This window comes from Erpetoichthys calabaricus, chromosome 4 (genome assembly GCF_900747795.2).
Source record: "Erpetoichthys calabaricus chromosome 4, fErpCal1.3, whole genome shotgun sequence".
NCBI classification, from domain to species: domain Eukaryota; kingdom Metazoa; phylum Chordata; class Cladistia; order Polypteriformes; family Polypteridae; genus Erpetoichthys; species Erpetoichthys calabaricus.
Window position 1 is genome coordinate 324,367,709 of NC_041397.2, and position 24,726 is coordinate 324,392,434.

The window sequence follows — 24,726 nt, forward strand, 5'->3', positions numbered from 1 at the left end:
TGATGAATGAGTCAGTCAAACAGGTTCCAGTTATGACCATTACGCGTAGAATTTCGAAATAAAAACTGCCTAACTTTTGTAAGTAAGCTGTAAGGAATGAGCCTGCCAAATTTCAGACTTCTACCTACACGGGAAGTTGGAGAATTAGTGATGAGTGAGTTAGTCAAACAGGTTCCAGTTATGACCATTACGCGTAGAATTTCGAAATAAAAACTGCCTACCTTTTGTAAGTAAGCTGTAAGGAATGAGCCTGCCAAATTTCAGACTTCTACCTACACGGGAAGCTGGAGAATTAGTGATGAGTGAGTCAGTCAAACAGGTTCCAGTTATGACCATTACGCGTAGAATTTCGAAATAAAACCTGCCTAACTTTTGTAAGTAAGCTGTAAGGAATGAGCCTGCCAAATTTCAGACTTCTACCTACACGGGAAGTTGGAGAATTAGTGATGAGTGAGTCAGTCAGTCAGTCAGTCAGTGAGTCAGTGAGGGCTTTGCCTTTTATTAGTATAGATATATACACACATATATATATATATATATATATAGATAATATATATATATACTAGCAAAATACCCGCGCTTCGCAGCGGAGAAGTAGTGTGTTAAAGAGGTTATGTAAACATATATATACATAAACATAGTGTATATACATAAATATATACATATACACATCCACATATATATACATATATCAACATATATATACACATACATATATATATATATATATATATATATATACACACACATGCAGACACATATACATATATATACATATACATATTTGTATATCTACATATATATAAACATATATACATATATATACATATTTGTATATCTACATACATACACATATATCTATCTATCTGTATATATATATATATATATATATATATATATATATATATATATATATATATATATTTATATATATATATATATATATATATATATATATATATATATATATATATATATATATATATATACACATACATATATATATATATATATAGCTGATTAGCCAGTGGATTCGCTCACTGAGTGCAAGAGAAAAAAATAAAATGTATGTATAAAATAAGTTTAATTGCCAAATTTATTTTTCCATAATTAAAGAGCACTTACAATAACATAGAAATCAATATAAACAACATTAACATCATTATCATTTGAGAATATGAAGTAATATATAAGAAGCACATTGCATATAAATATAAATTATTAAACATTAAAATGTTCTTCTATAAAACAGTACCGTGGCTATTAGTTTGTCTGTCCAGGATTTTAAATGAGCTGTAGCTCGCAAACCGTTTCACCTATTCACTTGAAATTTGGTACACAGATACTACGTCACGTCTAGTATTCACTTTCCCACACATATGAACATACATATATATATACGCACATACATATACACACACATACACATATATACATATACATACATAGTGCGTTGCAACACGGGCTGTGATTGTTACATGGGAGGGAGACGACAAATCACAGCTTCCCGCTTTGTAATCGGTCTTGTGATTGCTGCTTTGACGGATGTCCAGATCCCACAGTATTTCCCCTTAGGAGAGGCGTTAGGCAAGTGTAATTGAATAGCGGTGCTGCAAGTTATTACTCTTTTTATCTTTATTTTATTTTATTGTAGAATCAACTCACAGCTGCGCGCACCAGTGCGTGCGTGGCGGATGCGTACGGCTGACGTTTTCATTGTCTACCACCTCCGCTAATCATTCTTGAGGCAGATTGAAGACTTAAGTGCCAGCTTAACTGAAAAATGAAAGAAAACATACTAAGTTTTAAAAGAAATCAGTTTTAACGGGAAAAGATGCCGACGAAAGAAGAGAAGCAGCGGGACGCTAGGGTCAAGAGCTGCTCATTAAGCAGCAAGCGCATCAACCTCTGAGCAAACGAATGGTAAACGTACAGAGAAAGAGGATAAATACTATGAATGGTCATGTCAAGTATATTCACTCCACGTTATCGTGGAGTGCGCTGTTACTGGTATTTTGATAAAAGAATCTGAATAACATATAAGAAGCGTATAAATTATTAAACAGTAAAACATTAACATTTAAGAAGTAAAGATACATTGAGTACTACTGTAGTGCTTTCGGGTATAGTACATTTTTTGTTTGCCCATTACATGCATAAATGTATAAATTTTTTGGTGTACCTACCCAAGAACACGCGACATGACCCGGCAGTTAAAAATTTTTCGCTCCAGCAATTTTAACTCTGTTACAAAGTCATCTAATATGGTATTGCAAACGGCAGCGGGAGCGTTTCTATAAACTCAATTTAAACTTACTGTTTACACCGTGCTTTGAAGATGCATAGTATGCGACACGTGTTTCGCCGTAATTGTGGGCTCATCAGGAGCACACAGTCACTGCACTCCCTTACGGGAATCGATCCTCGGACGTAGAGGCGAAGCCCCTAACGTTGTGCCACGGCGTGAGGTTCGTTCATTTGACAGCATGTAGATCGGGGTAATTACATTGCAGGCATTCGTAGTCTGATTCACAATCTGATTGTATGGGTGGTTACCTACCAGGTAACGCTTGTGGTTGGTGAGCAAGTCGGCTAACTTCTGCCACGGTGCCCTCTTTCAGTTGCGAGAAGCAGATCATACAATGGTTGAAATAGTTTAATATATACAGCAAAATCACCGCGCTTCGCAGGGGCGAATATGGTATTGCAAACGGCTGCGTTTCTATAAACTTAAAGTTACGGTTTATACCGTGCCTTGTTTCATATTCTTTTCCTACCTTATCAATTGTGTAATGTGTTTTTTGAACAGGTTTGATTAATGCAAGTGATCACTCCTGCTGCGTTCAGTCACTTCACGTGAGCCACTCTCTTGTGTGATGTTGCGATGTCCACGGGTTTATTTAATGTTAGCTAAGACCCGGCAGTTAAAAGTTTCTCGCTACAGCAATTTTAACTCTGTTACAAAGTGATGCAAACTGTCGTGTATACCTGGTGTCTTCTCATTAAACTTGTATCTCGCGAATATGGTATTGCAAACGGCAGCGGGAGCGTTTCTATAAAGTTAATTTAGACTTACGGTTTACACCGTGCTTTTTTATACCTCGTGTCTTATGAAGATGCTTGCATGCGTCACTCACTCGCTTCTTATTGTTTCGCTGCCTTGTCAATTGTGTAATGAATGTTTTCTTCTGCGCTCTTTGGGGCTCCTCCTTCTTTTATACGTACTGAGTTCACAGTCAGTTCACGTGATTACGTGGGAGGCGTGATGACGCGACACGCAACTCAGTCTCCTACGGCCATCTTGCTGCCTACCATTACAGTATATGGACAAAAAAGAGGTTCCAGTTATGACCATTACGCGTATAATTTTGAAATGAAAACTGCCTAACTTTTGTAAGTAAGCTGTAAGGAATGAGCCTGCCAAATTTCAGCCTTCCACCTACACGGGAAGTTGGAGAATTAGTGATGAGTGAGTCAGTGAGTCAGTCAGTCAGTCAGTCAGTCAGTGAGGGCTTTGCCTTTTATTATTATAGATATATATATATATATATATATATATATATATATATATATATATATATATATATATATATAAAATATATATATATACACACATATATATATACACATATATATATATATATAATATATATATACACATATATATATATATTTGCAAACTGTTTCTTTTTCATTGAGGTTTTGTCTTGGAGATCTTTTTTTATTTCATTGAAAATTAAAGCAGCAGCTGCCAAATTATGTAGCTTTCTTATTAATTTTTCAACATTGTGTAAAATAACTTTATAAAGTAACATAAAAGGTTTAAATACTGGTTATCCTTTTACACTAAAATATTACTAAAGAGATACAAAAAAAGTAAAATGCATATGTTCTTTTTCTTTAAGGAGATTAAATATTACTGAAGAAAGAAAAGAAAAGAAAAAAAAAACTAAAACAGCCAAATGGGGCTATGCATACAAACTTAAAAGGTTTAAATAAAACAGAAATATACACTTTTATTTTTACTTGCTTAACTTGTGGAGGGTGTATCCTGTAGCAAAGCCCTAACTTTTTTCGTGAAAGCCCGTTTCAGTCAATAAGTCTTAAAAACAGGTGTAAAGATATTCACAATAAGCTACGCAAACCCACCAAGACATGCAATCGTTTAAATCAAAGCGTGAGTCGAAAAACACCATCCCATAATATTAGTTAACGATTAACACATTTCTATATGTATTGTAAGCATACAACACAACTGATAATATGTTGCGCTTATTTATCTGGTGTACTGACATTTTTGCGCGTTTAACGGCTGAAATCTAACGTGGTTTGTGCCGTTCAGAATGAAAAGAGTTTGTATTTACCTTTTTAATAAAAGGCGAGCTTTTAAGCCTGAGAAATCACCCCGTAAATGCACACGTTTAATTGCACATGTGTTAATATGTATGCTTACACAGTATTAAAAGACACTCAACAAGTACACAGTATTAAAAGACAGTCAACAATTAACGTCATTTACCTTCGTTCCCGCGTTTGACTTGTGCTGTAAATCTCTTCTTCGTTTTCAGTTCACGTGATTACGTAGGAGGCGTAATACGTGATGACGCGATACGTGACTCCGCCTCCTCTATTACAGTATATGGACAAAAAACAGGTTCCAGTTATGACCATTACACGTAGAATTTCGAAATGAAACCTGCCTAACTTTTGTAAGTAAGCTGTAAGGAATGAGCCTGCCAAATTTCAGACTTCTACCTACACGGGAAGTTGGAGAATTAGTGATGAGTGAGTCAGTCAAACAGGTTCCAGTTATGACCATTGCGCGTAGAATTTCGAAATAAAACCTGCCTAACTTTTGTAAGTAAGCTGTAAGGAATGAGCCTGCCAAATTTCAGACTTCTACCTACACGGGAAGTTGGAGAATTAGTGATGAGTGAGTCAGTCAGTCAGTCAGTCAGTCAGTCAGTGAGTCAGTGAGGGCTTTGCCTTTTATTAGTATAGATATATATATATATATATATATATATATATATATATACACATATCAACATATATCTACACATACATAAACACACACATATACCTATATACATATACACACACATACATACATACACACATATATATATATTTACACACAGACACATATATTTACAGTACATATCTATATATATATACACACATATATATATACAGTACATATCTACATATATATACACACATATATACACAGTACATATCTACACATATATATATATATATATGATTACCCAGTGGCTTCGCTCACTGAGTGCAAGAGAAAAAAATAAAATGTAGTATTTATAAAATAAGTTCGTTAATTGCCAGATTTTTTTTTCCACAAATAAAGAGCACTTACAATAACATAGAAATCAATATAAACAACATTAACATCATTATCATATGAGAATATGAAGTAATATATAAGAAGCACTTTGTATATAAATATAAATTATTAAACAGTAAAATCTTCTTGTATAATACGCTACCGTGGCTGTTCGTTTGTCTGTCTAGGATTTTAAATCACCTGTAGCTCGCAAACCGTTTCACCTATTGACTTGAAATTTGGTACACATATACTACGTCACGTCTACTATCAGCTTCTGGGGTGATGATTTTATTAGTCTTTTTATCTTTATTTTATTTTATTGTAGAATGAACTCACAGCTGCGCGCACCAGGGCGGCCGTGGGCGATGCGTACGGGTGCAGATTTCATTCCCTACCATCTTCGCTAATCATTCTTGAGGCAGAGTGAAGACTTATAAGAAGCGTATAAATTATTAAACAGTAAAACGTTAACATTTAAGAAGTAAATATACATTGAGTACTACTGCAGTGCTTTCGGGTATAGTACATTTTTTGTTTGCCCATTACATGCATAAATGTATACATTTTTTGGTGTACCTACCAGAGAATACGCGACATGACCCGGCAGTTAAAAGTTTCTCGCTCCAGCAATTTTAACTCTGTTACAAAGTCATCTAGTACGCGACACGTGTTTCGCCGTAATTGTGGGCTCATTTGGCGTACACACTCACTGCACTCCCTTACGGCAAAGCCCCTAACGTTGTGCTACGGCGTGTGGTTCATTCATTTGACAGCATGTAGATCGGGGTAATTAAATTGCAGACATTTGTAGTATGAATCCCAATCTGATTGTATGGGTGGTTATCTACGGGAGCGTTTCTATAAACGTAATTTATATCCCTGTGCATCGCAGCGGCGAAGTACTGCTTTTATATTTTTTTGTTTGTTTATTACGATTATAGTTATTTATTCATTCCCTTCTTTAGCTGACTGCCTGCTCTCATTAAACTTGTATCTCGCGAATATGGTATTGCAAACGGCGGGAGTGTTTCTATAAACTTAATTTAAACTTACGGTTTTCACTGTGTTTGGTTTCCGCAGTAGCTGCACTTAACTGCGTTCACAGTCAGTTCACGTGATTACGTGGGAGGCGTGATGACGCGTTACGCAAATCCGCCTCCCACGTCCATGGAGCCGCTCTCCATTTCAGTAGATGGACAAAAAAGAGGTTCCAGTTATGACCGTTACGCAAAGAATTTCGAAATGAAACCTGCCTAACTTTTGTAAGTAAGCTGTAAGAAATGAGCCTGCCAAATTTCAGCCTTCCACTTACACGGGAACTTGGAGAATTAGTGATGAGTGAGTCAGTCAGTCAGTGAGTCAGTCAGTCAGTGAGGGCTTTGCCTTTTATTAGTATAGATAATAAGGACAAGACTGTCACCTGACGTCACCATTGAGCTGCTTGTCCTTGTCCCATGTCGCTCCTCGTTCTTCAGATCTCATTGTGTCCATCGATTTCATCCAAACGTGTGAAGTCAACGTCACTGATGAGCTTTGGCTTACAGCTGTGATTTGAACTCACGTCCTCTGATTTGATGTAATTTAACGTTTTCTCTGAATATTTACTGACTGACTTGTCACGGCACATTCATCCTCATCGTCGCTTTCTCGAATGTCATTCATATTTTCAGTCCTTTTCCCTTTATTGTCACTCTTGTCTTTATGTCACTCAAAGTCCTGTGACCTCCTTGCTGTGTCTGTGTCCTGCTGGTCATTGAAGGTGACACAGTGAGTCAGCGGTGGGATTTGAACTGGTGTCACCGTGGTGGTCAGGCCTGTCCCTGAGCCACTGGGCCACACTGTCTGAGGTGACGTGAGCTTTGACAGAGCAGATGGCAGACTTGTGTTACTTTTGGTGGAGGTTTGAGATTTCAAAGCTTGTGAACGTCCTGCCATCTTTAGCCCACCCACTTGCTGTCCATTGGCCTGTCCTGTCTGATTTATTGACAAAGATAGCAAATGAAATCACAAAGAGATGAGCTGCTGATGTCAACAAGAGGGGGACAAAGATGGCAGTCATGTGACCCTTCAAACGTTCTGAGCCATCGGTGGCAGGGCTGTGCATTTCTAACGCCCAAGAAGAAGTTCAAACACAAACAGGAATGAATCAGAACACCGCAAAGAGAACTGTGATGGTCTGAGAGGAGCTCAGGGTCACCTGGAATTCAGCAGCTCAGCTCATCGTCATTAGCCTGTGAAGATCAGGAAACAAATCCACAGAACAAGAACATCCCATAATAAACAAACAAATGTGACGAATGTGACATGAACATCAAATAAGCGTATAATCATCGCCCAGTCCTACATCACACACACTAATCCGTCTAAAGGCTCAAGTGAAGCCCCCCATGGTAGCCTGTTTGAGGGTCCTGCTTCTTGAGGTCCAACCACATGAACCTCACAGTCTGAAGGCCAACGTGTTCTGTGATGCTCTCAATGCTGTCCTCAGGTCAGACTAACAGATGTCAGTATTCTGGAGTACACACACACACACACACACACGCACGCACACACACACACACACACACACACACACACACACACACTCCACATAAATGTCACCTTATTTAATAAAGGACGCCGCAGACCACCCGTCACCACCATCTCCCGCAAAGCCACTAAGTACTTGTTTGCTCCTCGTCACCTCGGCAGACCAGCAGCTGCTGTTGTTTCCAGTTTGACAGTCCAGTTCACTTCCTGTGACCTCAAGTGTCCATCACAATCCCCAGCACTTTCTTTTACTTTCTGATTTCAGTTGTCCCACCTTGTGACCCTTAGTGACAAAGTAACATTTGCTCAGCCCCTCTCTGCCGTCACTTTTCTGATCCTGATGTCCATGTGCTCCTCTGTTGGTGTCCTGCACATCAGACTTGTGATATGACCCCATTGTCGTGTATCCTACCCTCACAGCTCGAGTCTCACCTGTTTCGTAGACAAATCGTCACTTGATTGATGACAATGGTGTCTCCCTTTATTACAACGCTGGCACCTTGAACAGGGGACATGTCCTCATTTGAATGTTCCAAAGTGTCTGCAGACCTCGGCCTTAACTAGCATATCCTAATGTGACATCAAAAACACACAAATGACGGGGGTCCTAAACATGGGGACAGCTGCAGTGGACGCCAATACTCTTTAATGTCACACACGTCATTGTCATTGTCACAGAGTGACGTTTTTAGTATTTATTTAGTAACTTGTGTTATGTTTTATTGTTTGCCCTGAAGAAGTCATTGAGAGAATCGCGTTGGCCCTCAGACTGTGAAGTTTATGTGGTCGGACCTCAAGAAGCAGGACCCCTCAAACAGACTGCCATGGGGGCTTCACTTGTGTCTTCAGAACTAAAAGGATTTGCTTGTGATTTAGGACTGAGCTATGAAGAGACGATTGTTTGGTTTTCTTTCACATTCTCTCATATTCTGTCTGTTTATTATGGGATGTGTTGTTGTTCTTTTGATTTGTTTCCTGATCTTCACAGGTGAGTTAATCCTGGTGGTCCGGACTGCTGAATTCCTGATGATTTTTGTCGTTTTCTGAGCCCCTGACATGTTCTTCTTGTGATCTTCTGATTCTTTTCTCTTTCGAGCGGTCTCGTCCGTTTATAGGAGATGGACGTCTAAAGCAGAGCTCCGCTAGCAGCGGCTTTATTTTCCCACGTATTTCATATTATTTAGAGGTATCCTGTATTTAACCTGACCAAGGAACTTCCACTACAATATACAAGCATGAGTAACAAGAAGAAAAGTCAGAAAGAACCGGAAAAGAAACTTAAAGCTGCATCAAAGTCTGGACAGACTTCCGGCCTGAGTGCAAGGTATGGCCTCACGGAGACTGACCTGGAACAGGCAGACGAATGTGCAGATTTCCTGGGACCCCGCTCCATTGTATCGTCTCCAGTCGAGAGTGAAAATGGGAGCAAATGTGCAAGTGATACAGGTCGCGATGGATCGCCGATTTCTGAGGATCATTCGAGACTAGAAAAGGCCCTGCAGGATGTGCTCTCATCTACTCATTGCGAGCCCACAGCACCTGCTGTAACAGTGCGCACGAAAGCCGAAGCGAACTGTCCGAACTGAAAGAGATGATCGCTACACTGGCCACTGCCATGGTTACGGCCATAAATGAGCTTAAGAAAGATAACAAGAATGATCTTAAGAAGGCGACCATTGAACTAAAGAACGAGCTTAAGAAGGATAACAAAGATAAGGAAACGCATCTATTTAAACGTTTTGACGTGAACTTTAAAGGCATGTTGGAGAAATTAGTGGAACACATCGAAGAAACTAAATCCAAATTGAAAATGCTTGCCGACCAGATTAATGACGTTTCAGATCAGCTGGAAGACGTTAAGCAGGGACTCACGGCTCGAGTTGAAACAGCGGAACAACTGCCGTCTAACGCCGATGAAAAAGGCACAGCTGCGAATTCCGAATGCAAAAAACTTGGAGACAGACTTGCAGTCCTGGAGGATGGGTGCAGAAGAAATAATATAAGAATCGAGCATATACCTGAGAAACGAGAAAGCTCAAGCCCAGTGAAATTTGCAGTAGAATTACTGTCTAAAATAATTGGAGATGACATTGAGATAGCAGCACAAACAGACCAAGCGCCTTTAAACCTAGGTCTTTTATTGTACGCTTCGAGCGACTACGATGTAAGCTTGATGTGATGGCACTTCTCAGACACAAGCAAGAGATTATATTTGAAAATAATCTTATTCGTATTTTCCCCGACTTCTCACCATCAACAGCTGCAAAACGTGCAGCCTACATTGACATTAAAAAGTTGCTACAGAAAGCCGATATCAAATACAGCCTCTTGTATCCCGCCAAACTGAAAGTGGAAGTTCAAGATCAATATTATATTTTTTCAAGCAAAGAAGAAGCCAAAAAAGAATTAAAGAAGCTGTTTCCGACACTTTTTTGAAAGTTAATAAGGAGCCGTATTCTATCAAGGCACGGGAAGGACCTATGATCTGCTCTCTGGATCCATGTTTAAAGAGACTGGTATTATAATTATACATCCTTTTCTTTATCTGGACTTTATATGTTTATGTTTTAATTAGAGTTATAGAGTTATAGATGTGAGTGTGAAAGTGTGGAAGTAATTAAAGTAGGATTTTATTTGTTTTTTTATTTATTCTACTATACCTTAAAGTAGACTGTTTAACTTCATACCCTTGGTTTACTGCTTTTTCTACTATTTATACTATTACATTATACTATTACAGTAGGAATTACCAGGTCTATCCTAGACTAGTCTTTAAAATCATTCCCAGGGTTGATTCTTCTTTTTTTTTCTTTTTTTTTTTTTTATCTTAGTATCTTAATAACTTAAAAGCGCTGAAGATTATTTCAAGCTTAAAGACTGTTAACACTAGAATTACCAGAGCCTACGAAAAAACTCGTATATCCGGCCCACCTTAAATCGCTTCTTAAATCCATTCACACCTCTCCGCCAGCATCCTTTGTCCTCTAAATGTGCTGATAAAAGACAAGCTGCCAGCAGCCGGCTATTCCATCCCCCCACCGACTTAGAATGTGAGCGAACTTTTCCCAGCTCACGCCTTGATTGTTTACCTGGGAGTGAAGTGCAGTTTTACAGTGGAAATGATAGATCGTTATTTGGAAGATTTACGTTTCTAAAGTAATCTGTGTAAACACATTGTTAAAACAGAAACTTTGTCATATTTTAGTAATAAATGTTACAAAATGTAGTAGGCATAAACTATAGAATGTGTAAAGCCCGAGTTCCAAAGATCAAATAAACACTTTCACAAAAGCTTCAAGAATGATTCAACAGCTTCTGTGGCGTAGCGCGTTAAGATTTGTCTCTTAGCGCAGAGCAGCTTTTCCTTGCCTCACAGACCTGAGTTCGATTCCCCGCTGGAAATGAAGTGTTGCTTTTTTTTTCTTTTCTTTTAAACCTCAAACGGACATAAAATTTATACATTGGTATGTCAGTTACTGAGATCGTTATATTTTCATGTTCGAGGCTCCTTTTCAAATATTTTTTTAACAATTGAGACTGCAATTAACAGGAACAACTGTCCTTATAACTTATTTTTAAGATCCATAACACACAGACAGACAGAGCACTGCGTAATAGAGAGACAGACAGGCAGAGAAGTCACTAGATATAGAAATAAACAGGGAAGCCACGTGTACTGAAAGACAAAAAGAACAACATGTGCGTTGTTCCTGCTGCACTGAATAAGCGCAGGCGCTCTAACATCACCCCTCCCCTGATCTTACTTAGAGAGTCAGGGACAACGCACATGTTGTTCTTTTTTTCTTTCAGTACACGTGGCTTCCCTGTTTATTTCTATATCTAGTGACTTCTCTGCCTGTCTGTCTCTCTATTACGCAGTGCTCTGTCTGTCTGTGTGTTATGGATCTTAAAAATAACTTATAAGGACAGTTGTTCCTGTTAATTGCAGTCTCAATTGTTAAAAAAATATTTTAAAAGCAGCATCCCACATGAAAATATAACGATCTCAGTAACTGACAGTGCATACCAATGTATAAATTTTATGTCCGTTTGAGGTTTAAAAGAAAAGAAAAAAAAAAGCAACACTTCATTCCCAGCGGGGATTCGAACTCAGGTCTGTGAGGCAAGGAAAAGCTGCTCTGCGGTAAGAGGCAAATCTTAACGCGCTACGCCACAGAAGCTGTTGGATTATTCTTGAAGCTTTTGTGAAAGTGTTTATTTGATCTTTGGAACTCGGGCTTTATATATTCTATAGTTTATGCCTACTACATTTTGTAACATTTATTACTAAAATATGAAAAAGTTTCTGTTTTAACAATGTGTTTACACAGATTACTTTAGAATAATGACCTCTTATTTCCACTGTAAAACTCCACTTCACTCCCACATAATCAATCAAGGCGTGAGCTGGGAAAACTTCGCACACGTTCTAAGTCGGTGGGGGGATGGAATAGCCGGCTGCTGGCAGCTTGTCTTTTATCAGCACATTTAGAGGACAAAGGATGCTGGCGGAGAGGTGAGAACGGATTTAAGAAGCGATTTAAGGTGGGCCGGATATACGAGTTTTTTCGTAGGCTCTGGTAATTCTAGTGCTAATGATAATATTTTTGGCAGATAGTATTAAGAATTTAGCTGCAATAGATATCTCTGTTTTAATTCTCTAACGCCGCTGCGGGGTGGGGTTTGTCTTGTTTTGGACGATTTTGGTCTCTTTGTATGTCAGAGGACCGGGACATCGTGAAGTGGGATATAGCCTCATGTGGAGAGGCAAAATGGGGATAAAGGGGGGAGAGAAGGAGAGCAGGCTATATCTAATCTATTCTTGTAATCCTTATAATTATAAATATCAATGCAACAATAGGCTAAAATGCAATAACTCATGGGGAATTTTGAAACTAAGATTAAAACTGCCTCATTATCAATTAAAACTATAAAATAAAATTAAAAACTCAGAATCAATGTCTCCATGATGGGACACTTAACTTTGTGAGCTGGAATGTTAAAGGCCTGAATCATGAATTAAAGAGAAAGAAAGTATACTCTCACCTAATAGGCTTAAACGCTAAAATAGTATTTCTACAGGAGACCCACTTACTAACCAAGGATCAGTTCAGACTACAAAAAGACTGGACTGGCCAAATGTTCCATTCTAGCTTTATAAAGAAAACTAGAGGGGTGGGAATTCTCATACATTGAACAGTTCCATTTGTAGCATCAGAGGTAGTGTCGGACCCTGAAGGGAGATATGTGATGGTCACGGGTAACTTATATAACAGTAAAATGATTTTGATAAATGTTTATGCACCCAATGTTGATGATAAGGAATTCATGCAAAATCTATTTGCATCCATTCCCAATGTGAACACTCATAAAATTATAATGGCTGGGGACTTTAATTGTGTTTTAAATCCACTCTTAGATAGGACTCCTGTGACAGGGGGGACGACATCAAATACTGCAAAGATAATTACACAGTTTTTAAATGATCACAACTTCTCAGACCCCTGGAGGTTTCTCAACCCAAACTCAAGAACATATTCGTTCTGCTCACCAGTGCATTATAGCTACTCAAGAATTGATTATTTTTTTATAGATAATAATATTCTGCCTACAATTAAATCATGCAAATATGACACAATTGTTATCTCCGACCATGCACCTCTAGTCTTGGAGCTAAAATCATTAAGCCCCTCACACTCACCTCGTAGATGGCGTCTTAACCCTCTTCTATCGGCAGACGAGGAGTGCACAGAATTTATATCTAAACAAATCAGCTTCTTCCTAGAGACAAACACACCCACAGAAGTTTCTGCAGGAACACTCTGGGAAACTCTAAAGGCCTTCTTAAGAGGACAGATTATTTCATATCTTTCCCACAGAAATAAATTAGAAACCAAGAAAGTGTCAGAGCTAAGAAATGAAATTACTAGAATAGATGAAGAACAAGCCAGGCGTCCAAGTGAAGCTCTTCACAGGAAAAGGCAGGCCCTGCATAGAGAACTTAACATCTTAACAACTAAAGAAACTGAACAACTTATTTATAAGTCTAGACAGCATTACTATGAACACGGAGAAAAAGCTAATAAGCTTTTAGCTCAACAAATTCACAAACAAGAAGTTCACAATGCAATACCAGTAATCACCAACAAGAATGGAGAAGAAATTATTGACCATAAAAATATAATGATTCTTTTCTCTTTCGGTGGCCCAGCTGCTGTTCTTCTTGTCTTTTTATTCTTTAATTCTCCGTGTGGTTTGATGTCACTGAGATGTCAATTGTGTCATTTCTAACACCTACCTGCAGGTGGCGATGCTAGCAGGTCACTCTGCCATTTTGCTCTGAATCGCCAGTTCAGGTCAGAGGAGAGCTGGGAGTGGACAGCAGTGGTCAGCAGTAATGGGGGTCACTTCACTGTCCACTCAGACCACCTCTGTGCCCAGGGGACTGGACTTTGGGATGCTAAGTGTCCATTCAGAGCTCGTCCACTGGCTTTATTACAAATTAGGAGAGAAATAAGAAAACTGAGGTGACCAGCAGTGAGGCCTTTAGTGGACTGAGGTCAGCTGGTCAGTGGCACCGGTCAGCATGTGATGTGTGAGTGTCAGAAGTGTCACATGTCAGTCCTGCCCACCCTGTCCATTATGTCACTGATCACACAGTCAGTCCAGTCTTTGTCACAATACACAGACAGAGGGTCCTCATCGTCTAAGTGGTCTGACATCAGGAGAGCCCACCATGACAGACACTCGAGTGTCGCGCTCTCCGATGTCCAGCAGTGACTGGCGTGTCTAACAGGAATCTGTGGATGGGGTCCTGCAAATCAGTCAAAGCCCCTCCATGTGCTGAGTCCTCAGTTACAGACACAAATCCAAGGTGGTCCCTCCGCTGTCATCGGCTTTGACAAATCTGTCTGGACCCTCGAGTGCAGGACACTGTCAGCCTCATGTCCTTCACATTCCTGTCCAGTGTCCACATGTCACTTTGGGTGACTTGTCATCAGTCAGTGTGGCAGGAAGGCAGAAGACACTGTCAGGTATATAGCGCCTTACCTTATAAGGACAGCGGTGGTCTCAGGGTCAAAGTGCATTTCAGTGAAGACGGTGCAGTCATTGGGCCCTTGTGCTGTGTGTCCTTCTGTCTGTCTGTCTGTCCTCACTCGTCTCTCTTCTTCTCCACAGGTTGTCTGAATGTGGTCTCACCTCAGCCTGCTGCTCAGCTCTCTCCTCGGTCCTCTCGTCTCCAAACTCACGGCTGACTGAACTGTACCTGAACGACAACAACCTGGGAGATTCAGGGGCTCGTCAGCTGAGTGAGGGGCTCAGGAGTGACAACTGTAAATTAGAGAAACTGTGGTGAGTAAAGAGGGGGAGGGGTGGGGTGTGTGAATGTGTTATTGATGGGCGGGCTGATCACATGACAGCACATGGAGTGACCAGAATGACAGTGACAAGTGGAGCTGACTGAGGTGACAGACAGAAAGGACAACAAAGATAAGGAGAGACAAACAGAGGAAGATGAGGAGGACCTGCTCTGTCAGATGAGACCACCTACTTGAGTACCGGACCCCATCTCCTCCACTCTTCTCAAATCTTGTCTTCATGTCCTAATCCTGACTGTCGTGACAATAATAAATCCATCCTGTGACACCAGCTCTGTGCCAGCGACTCTGAAGGTCTCTTCTGTATCCCCCCATTAGGACAGTCTGGTCTTGATGTGACAATCTGAGATAACAAGTCTCAGTCCATCACTCACTTCTCTATTCTGCCTAATGTTCTCAAGAGTGTCGTGACCTCCCAACTCACCGTCACGTAACTGATAATCAGCTGAGACCAGACACTTTTAAAAATGGAGGATCTCACCAGAATAACACAACATATTACAGAGCAGGTGTCACCTCAAGGTGGCTCATCTAACATGACGGTGACTTCAGTTGACACCAATGGCTGCACGTCCAGTCCAATAAAACACTTCTGGGATGAGCTGGAACTGCAAGTGAGGAGCAGAAATGTGAGGCTGAGAAGTCTGAAGGACTGTGTGATGTCAACATGGAGACGGAAATCCATAAGGAGCCATTCATGTGTCTCAAGGGGTCAAAACCTTGGAGAATTCAGGCTCTTCAGAGGCAGAGGAGGCCTACCTGGTGTGCCTAATAAATTGGCCACTGGGTGCCCTTGCTGATCTTGAGCACTTTGCTCTTCTTCTGCACACCCGCTTTACACTCTTTAGTCCAGCGGCTATGTCTTTGTGCACACGTCATCATCTGCACTCACACTCACTTGTCACTCTTTGTGTCTGCTGCTCGTTTCTCCTTGTCATCCATCTTGTGTCCCCCATAGCAGGTTTGTCCCCCGCATGTCCTTTTTTCTGACACCCCGCCAGCTGCCCCTCATACTCACACACTTGAACCATTGCTCCTGTCTGTGCAGATCTCATCTTCATGACGCTCATTTCTATTTCTCTTATTTTGATCTTCTTCGTCTTTATTCTCCCAGTATGTCCTCACAAATTCCCAGTCCATGTGGTGCACCTGCCCAGAAAGGTCACTCTGATTCTCGTCACTCCTGGTTGGGGTCACTAAGTGGCAGGGCTTGTCCCAGTAGCAGGAACTGAAGACAAGCAGAGGGGCAGGCCATCACAGAGGGTCCACACTCAGGGGGTCTAACTGACCACCTCAGCTGCTCAATGTCTTTAAACATTGTGAGATATGGCTGGCCATTCATCCCAGCCAATACCCCCACACCGCTAGATGGAGCCCTTCTGGCAGCATGGAGGTGCCCTGAATTCCAGCAGGGCATCATGGATATTGGAGTTTTCCTTCACAGCCCTGCTGGATACTATGGGGGCCGCAAGGGGACACTGCAGGGAGGTCCAGGGACTATTTTCCCTGCACCCCGGAAGAACATCCCAGTCACACGGACAGAAGAAATGATGTGCTTCCGGGATGAAGAAAAGGAGTTTTACCTGACCCGGAAGTGATAGAAAGTCACATGGACTGAGGGACAAACACGTCCGGGTCATGGACTATAAAGGACTCTGGGAAATCCCAGACGGACGAGCCGAGTTGGGAGGAAGGGTGACTGAGCTGTTGGGAGTGGAGGATTGATTATAGTTTACTGATTGTCTAGTAAGTATTGTGGAGTGGAGAGTGCTTTGTGCTCTTATTTATAATAATAAATATTATTATTGGACTTTTATCTGGTGTCTGACGTCTGGTCTGAGGGTTCAAGGGAACGAGAGCGTCCTTATCTGTAACAACATCAAACAAGAAATAGAAGAAAACCGTGAAGAAAAAACTACTGAGAGAAAAGGAGGAAACACATATGGACCCCCAGTTCTCCTCTCCCTCCTAAACATGTCACTTGTCACTGAGGTTTGACCTCGGCAGGCTAAGCTGGTGCAGGACATGACGTCAGGCTGAGTCCTCAAGGCAGGTGACCTGAGCATAAGGCGGACCACCGCAGACCCTCACGGTTGTCCCCTTCACTCAGATGACTTTCTTCTCATGAGGACACTAAAGATGTCCCCTCACTGACTGTGATGTGTGTTGAACCCGAGTCTCTGTGGCCTGCAGACACACTAAGGCTGTGTGCTGTATGAGCCAATCAGTGATCAGAGTTCAGCAAATGTTACAAACCTCAGGAAGAAACGACTGACATGCAGCATTATGGGATAGGAGGAGTGGCCAACATTAAAGGAGATGGAAACGGAGGAGTTATTATGGGATATCAAGGTACAGAAGGAGTGGAGAACAAAAAGAAAAAGCAAATGTGCAGTCAGGAAAAAAGGTGAAGAAGAAATGAGAGGTGGAAATGAAGAAGAGAAACCCAAAGAGACGAGTGACATGGCCTAACCAGCAGAGGGCAGGACCTGGGGACCTTCAGGACTGACTGATGTCAGAAACTCAGATGTCTTATAAGACATCCTGAACTGTCAAGTGAACACGTCTGGTCAACTTGAGAGAACTTCCTCCATCACAGTCCTGATAATAATAAGAATATTAATAATAATAAGGACAAGACTGTCACCTGACGTCACCACTGAGCTGCTTGTCCTTGTCCCATCTCGCTCCTCGTTCTTCAGATCTCATTGTGTCCATCGATGTCATCCAAAAGTGTGAAGTCAACGTCACTGATGGGCTTTGGCTTACAGCTGTGATTTGAACTCACGTCCTCTGATTTGATGTCATTTAACATTTTCTCTGAATATTTACTGACTGACTTGTCACAGCACATTCATCCTCATCGTCGTTTTCTCGAATGTTATTCATATTTTCAGTTCAGTTCTCTTTATTGTCACTCTTGTCTTTATGTCACTCAAAGTCCTCCTGCGACCTCCTTGCTGTGTCTGTGTCCTGGTGGTCATTCAAGGTGACACAGTGAGTCAGCGGTGGGATCTGAACTGGCGTTACTGTGGTGGTCAGGCCTTTCCCTAAGCCACTGGGCCACACTGTCTGAGGTGACACGTGAGCTTTGACAGAGCAGATGGCCGACTTGTGTTACTTTTGGTGGAGGTTTGAGATTTCAAAGCTTGTGAAGGTCCTGCCATCTTTAGCCCACCCACTTGCTGGCCATTGGCCTGTCCTGACTGATTTGATGACAAAGATAGCAAATGGAATCACAAAGAGATGAGCTGCTGATGTCAACAAGAGGGGGATGAAGATGGCAGTCATGTGACCCTCCAAATGTTCTGAGCCGTGGGTGGCAGGGCTGTGCATTTCTAACGCCCAAGAAGAAGCTCAAACACAAAGAGGAAAGAATCAGAACACCGCAAAGAGAACTGTGATGGTCTGAGAGGAGCTCAGTTTCATCTGGAATTCAGCAGCTTAGCTCATTGTCATCTGCCTGTAAAGATCAGGAAACAAATCCACAGAACAAGAACATCCCATAATAAACAAACAAAATGTGACGATTGTGACAAGAACATCAAATAAGCATTGTTCATAGCCCAGTCCCACATCACACACACAGATCCTTCTAAAGGCTCAAGTGAAGCCCCCCATGACAGCCTGTTTCAGGGGTCCTGCTTCTCGAGGTCCGACCACATGAACCTCACAGTCTGATGGCCAACGTGTTCTGTGATTCTCTCAATGCTGTCCTCAGGTCAGACTAACAGATGTCAGTATTCTGGAGTACACACACACACACTCCACATAAATGTCACATTATTTAATAAAGGATGCCACAGACCACCCGTTACCACCATCTCCCCCAAAGCCACTAAGCCCTCGTGTTCTCCTCATCACCTCGGCAGACCAGCAGCTGCTGTTGTTCCCAGTCTGACAGTCCAGTTCATTTCCTGTGGTCTCAAGTGTCCATCACAACCCTCCAGCACTTTCTTTTACTTTCTGATTTCAGTTGTCCCCCCTTGTGACCCTTAGTGAAAAAAGTGACATTTGCTCAGCCCCTCTCTGACATCACTTTTGTGCTCCTGATGTCCACGTACCCCTCTGTTGGTGTCCTGCACATCAGACTTGTGACGTGACCCCATTGTTGTGTATTCTACCCTCACAGCTCGAGTCTCACCTGTTTCTGAGACAAATCGTCACTTGATTGATGACAATGGTGTCACCCTTTATTATGACGCTGGCACCTTGAACAGGGGACATGTCCTCATTTGAATGTTCAAAGTGTGTGCAAACATCGGCCTTAACCAGTGTATCCTAATGTGACATCGAGAACACACAAATGACGGGGACCCTAAACACGGGGACAGCTACAGTGGATGCCAATACTCTTTAATGTCACACACGTCATTGTCATTGTCACAGAGTGACATTTTTAGGATTTATTTAGTTACATGTGTTATGTTTTATTGTTTGCCCTGAAGAAGTCATTGAGAGAATCGCGTTGGCCCTCAGACTGTGAGGTTTATGTGGTCGGACCTCGAGAAGCAGGACCCCTCAAACAGGCTGCCATGGGGGGCTTCACTTGTGTCTTTAGAACTAAAAGGATTTGCTTGTGCTTTAGGACTGAGCTATGAAGAGACGATTGTTTGGTTTTCTTTCACATTCTCTCATATTCTGTCTGTTTATTATGGGATGTGTTGTTCTTTTGATTTGTTTCCTGATCTTCACAGGTGAGTTAATGCTGGTGGTCCGGACTGCTGAATTCCTGATGATTCTCATTCTTTTCTGAGCCCCTGACGTGGTCAGCAGTAATGGGGGTCACTTCACAGTCCACTCAGACCACCTCTGTGCCCAAGGGACTGGACTTTGGGATGCTGAGTGTCCATTCAGAGCTCGTCCACTGGCTTTATTACAAATTAGGAGAGAAATAAAAACACTGAGATCACCATCAGTGAGGCCTTTAGTAGACTGAGGTCAGCTGGTCAGTGTCATCGGTCAGCATGTGACGTGTGAGTGACAGAAGTTTCACATGTCAGTCCTGTCCACCCTGTCCATTATGTCACTGATCACACAGTCAGTCCAGTCTTTGTCACAATAGACAGACAGAGGGTCCTCATCGTCTAAGTGGTCTGACATCAGGAGAGCCCACCATGACAGACACTCGAGTGTCGCGCTCTCCGATGTCCAGCAGTGACTGGCGTGTCTGACAGGAATCTGTGGATGGGGACCTGCAAATCAGTCAAAGCCCCTCCATGTGCTGAGTCCTCAGTTAGAGACACAAATCCAAGGTGGTCCCTCCGCTGTCATCGGCTTTGACAAGTCTGTCTGGACCCTCAAGTGCAGGACACTGTCAGCCTCATGTCCTTCACATTCCTGTCCAGTGTCCACATGTCACTTTGAGTGATTTGTCACCAGTCAGTGTGGCAGGAAGGAAGAAGACGCTGTCAGGTATATAGCGCCTTACCTCATAAGGACAGCAGTGGTCTCAGGGTCAAAGTGCATTTCAGTGAAGACGGCGCAGTCATTGAGCCCTTGTGCTGTGTGTCCTTCTGTCTGTCTGTCTGTCCTCACTCGTCTCTCTTCTTCTTCACAGGTTGGACTCTTGTGGTCTCACCTCGGCCTGCTGCTCAGCTCTCTCCTCGGTCCTCTCGTCTCCAAACTCACAGCTGACTGAACTGTGGCTGAGCTACAACAACAAGCTGAGAGATTCAGGGGCTCGTCAGCTGAGTGAGGGGCTCAGGAGTGACAACTGTAAATTAGAGACACTGAAGTGAGTAAAGAGGGGGAGGGGTGGGGGTGTGAATGTGTTATTGATGGGCGGGCTGATCACATGACAGCACATGGAGTGACCAGAGTGACAGTGACAAGTGGAGCTGACTGAGGTGACAGACAGGAAGGACAACAGAGATAACGAGAGACAGACAGAGGAAGATGAGGAGGAGGAGGAGGAGTGTGAGATGGACAAGAAGAAGAAGAAATGGACAGCAGCTGAGTTTCCAGCCAGAGACAGAGGGACAAGGACACAGGCGGGATCAGGACAGCAGGCAGTGTGGGCAGGAGGAGAGGCGGACATGACAGTCTGGGGGCTGAGGGTCATTTGGAACAAACAAGAAAGAGCAGAGCAGCAGATGGGGGGATCAGTGGACAAGAGGAAGAATCAAGATGAAAGATGAGAGACGAGCAGGAGACATAATGAGAGAAGACATGAGAGTGAGGATGAGAAGAAGAGAAAATGAAGAAAGACGGAGCACTAAAGAGACAGACAGGAAGTGACCGCAGGGGGACAGAGGGGACAACAGCACGTCAACTGGACAGACCACCTTCTTTATGAAATGTGACGCGACCAGCAGGCCTTCAGAGGATGTTGACCAATCGGTGAGTGGACTGAGTGACTGACAGGCCGACACACACGTCATGTGACTTAGATGAGCACAGACACTGAGAGGAATTCTGGGTGACATCAGGGGGCGTGTCAGTGTGACAGTGCAGTGTGTGTGTGGTGCCCCCTGCTGTTTGTAACACACTTGTGTCTCCTCACAGGCTGTTTGGTAACGGGATCAGTGAGAGTGAGGAGATGAACCTGTGGTCACTACAGGAGGAGCTGAGGATGTCTGGACGTCAGCTGACTATCTACACATGGCAAGACCAGCAGTGGTGATCAGACAGACCCCTTGTCAGTGACGGAGTCCCCCGTCCACTCACTCCTAAATTCTCCTCTTTCTTGTGTTTTCTTCTCCTCTCAGCTCTGCTCCTCATTTAATAAACTCTCCGTGTCCCCTCAGCCTGTGTGCTCCTCCTTTAACGTCACTTTTATTTTTAATACCTTGAGACCCTCAACTGGTGACAAAACTCAAGCAGACTCGGACCTGCAGACCCCTGCGTTTCACCACTAGAGGCAGTAAAGCAGTGGGGGGCATCCTGTAAAAAGCCCCCCAAGTCGCCTGTCCCACCAAGGAGCAATGAGAGGTGGACAGTCCAGCTGTGTGGTGACAGGGGGCCTGAGGCTGTAGTGACACTGGGGACGAGGCTGTGACAAACCCTGGACAGGAAGCTGGTCCATCACAGGACGCCATCAGCGTTCGTCTCCATTGTCACTAGGTGTCATTTGAACCTGTGTCTGCTCCGTGTCCCCCAAGTCCTGTCTGCCACCTGCTGATTGTCCTTTGGTGACACTTTAACTCCCACGAGGCTCCGTTTTGATTTTGATTTTCTTTTTTATTCCATCGTCTCCACTTCACCGTCCCCTTCAGTCATGTCCTCGTAGTGAGCAGCGGCCTGAACAAGTGAGCCGTTAAAAAGAAATAAAAGAAAAGATGAGGAGAACATGGAGGAGTGTGGAGATGGGATGGACTGGCACCGTCCAGGGTGGGGTCCTGACTTGATGTGGTCAGACAGCCACTGAGGGACCACCACCTGAACTGGACTGAGGGGGCTTAGAAAATGGATGGACAAAGAGAGGGGAATAAACTGAACTGGGAATTAAGAAAGAAAATAAAATAAGAGTAGGAGTGGGATGAGGGTCTAAAGGAAACAAGAACTGGGGGACCCCAGCCTGAGGGTGGGTTTCTATAGGACAGCTGGGTAAGAAAAAGAGGAACAGGGACAAGAAAATAAACAGAGAGATGAACAAGGGGGGCAAGGAGGAGAGAGTTAGAAAGTGAAGGACAGTCAGTGACACGAGGGGGACGAGGACAGACGAGGAGGAGAGGAAGACAAGTCAAGTCGAGTCAATTTAATAACATCAGGGGTCCACCAAAGTGTTGCACAGCTTCACCATAAATACTCCAAATACACACAGTAGGCACAGTAAAGAAATACTGATGGACAAGTTTAGAAAGCCAAGTCAGAAAGGTGGGCTTCAGGTGGGATTTCAAAGTGACCATCTGCAGTACAGCGCAGCGTCCAGAAGGAATATGAACATGTGCAGAAAGTCTCAGTTTAACTCCAGAACTGTAGGCTGTGCTCTCGTATGTCCGCCATTTCTAAAAAAGAACACAAATCCTGGCAGCAAGCGCCCCCTACTGGGCACAGGAGCCTCTTTAAAAACTGTGATGTGTGAGAAGTTTGAAGTCCAGGTGGCCACAGACCCCCATATCAGTAACAGCAGTGCAGGAATCTTCACTTCACTCGAGTAGACATCTGCTGTTTGTGAAGACGACTTCAGCCACCTGATATTATAAAATGGGATTACAAACACATTATATGTGCACTGCTAATTAATGGGCTTCTGAACTGGGGGCACAAGCGGCCCCCTCACATGCCCTGACACCCTATTAATGCCCGACAAGGCCACTGACACTCACTGTCATCACACGCTGCTCGTTCATCTCTGTCTCTCTCTCTCATCATTTTAGTTTTCATCCTCACCCATCACACTCTCTTCTCAGTTATTTGTGTTGTTACTTTCTTCATCAGATTTCTCTTGTCATTTTTCTCTTCTTCACCCACTTTGACATCACGGCTTTGACCAGCTGGAGTTGTCGGTGGGCTTGGACCAAATAAGCGTGTGAGCAGAACCAAAGCTGGAGCACCAGGAGCTTCTTCTCAGTGTTTTGTGCTTCATTGCACCTGACGTGTGCTTAGCCGTAGTGGGACAGCATGAGGGGGGCAAGCCTGGTGACGACAGGAAGAGTTTATATGGCAGCAGCACCAAAACAGCGTCCTGTTGTATTGATATTATTTATACCACACTTCATATTAGGACGTACCACAATGTGCTTTAGTCGTTTTTATTTTTTTATTTTTGTTAGGTTTGTTAACTCCCATTAGTGTAGGACTTGGACTGATCGCCCCCTGCTGGCTCCACCACTGCTCTTACATGTCATTACATTTTGTGATTGCTGTGATTTTTGAATGTGACTCACTGTTAATAAAATATGAAATAAAAGAAACTGTGAGAATTGACCTTTTGATGAAACTGTAATGATTAGCCTAAGACTCAAAGAGGGCAATGCTACATTTAGAATATTGATTATTAACACATTGGACCTGGCTGTTCTGCCACTTCTCCCCTCAAAGCTTGTTATCAAGCAAAGACAAAAACAAAAAGAAACATTAGTGGAACAACACAAGAGAACATTTTACAAACAGATATATTTTAACTAAACAATTAAACACTTTTACTCACTACAACAGCAAAAACAAAACTGTCTCTCAAGCAAATGCTCACCCATAACACAGACACTCCCTTAAAAACCCCAAATTCCCATATTTTGTTGTAAGGATGGCCAATTCCAACAAACCCCACACATATATACATAAATATACACAAAACTCTCAAGGTGACTTAAAGAAACAGAAGACACCACTGTTCAGGTGAGACACACATTTATACACAAAGATAAACAAAACTCTACAGACAGATAGATATATTTTTACACTCCAAAGGCTTATTGTCCATGAAGGAAGGAGAACCGTGTGATGAGGGCCATCAGATTGAGACGGATTGAGGAAAGATGGACGTCAGCGCTATCCCAAAACTAAATAAAAAGGTCACAGATGTCA

The 24,726-nt window shown here is 42.5% G+C and overlaps 1 protein-coding gene across 1 annotated transcript in view; it reads left to right on the forward strand.

Annotated features, from left to right (window-relative positions):
- The window catches only part of LOC114643523 (NACHT, LRR and PYD domains-containing protein 3-like), a 179,471-nt gene extending 156,745 nt beyond the window's left edge, over window positions 1–22,726 (forward strand). Inside the window, exons 16-18 of the mRNA XM_051926729.1 lie at window positions 15,056–15,229; window positions 20,816–20,992; window positions 21,763–22,726. Coding sequence (XP_051782689.1) covers window positions 15,056–15,229; window positions 20,816–20,992; window positions 21,763–21,880 — 469 coding nt within the window. The 3' untranslated portion in view covers window positions 21,881–22,726. The remainder of the gene's footprint in view (window positions 1–15,055; window positions 15,230–20,815; window positions 20,993–21,762) is intronic.
- The last annotated feature ends 2,000 nt before the right edge of the window (window positions 22,727–24,726 follow it).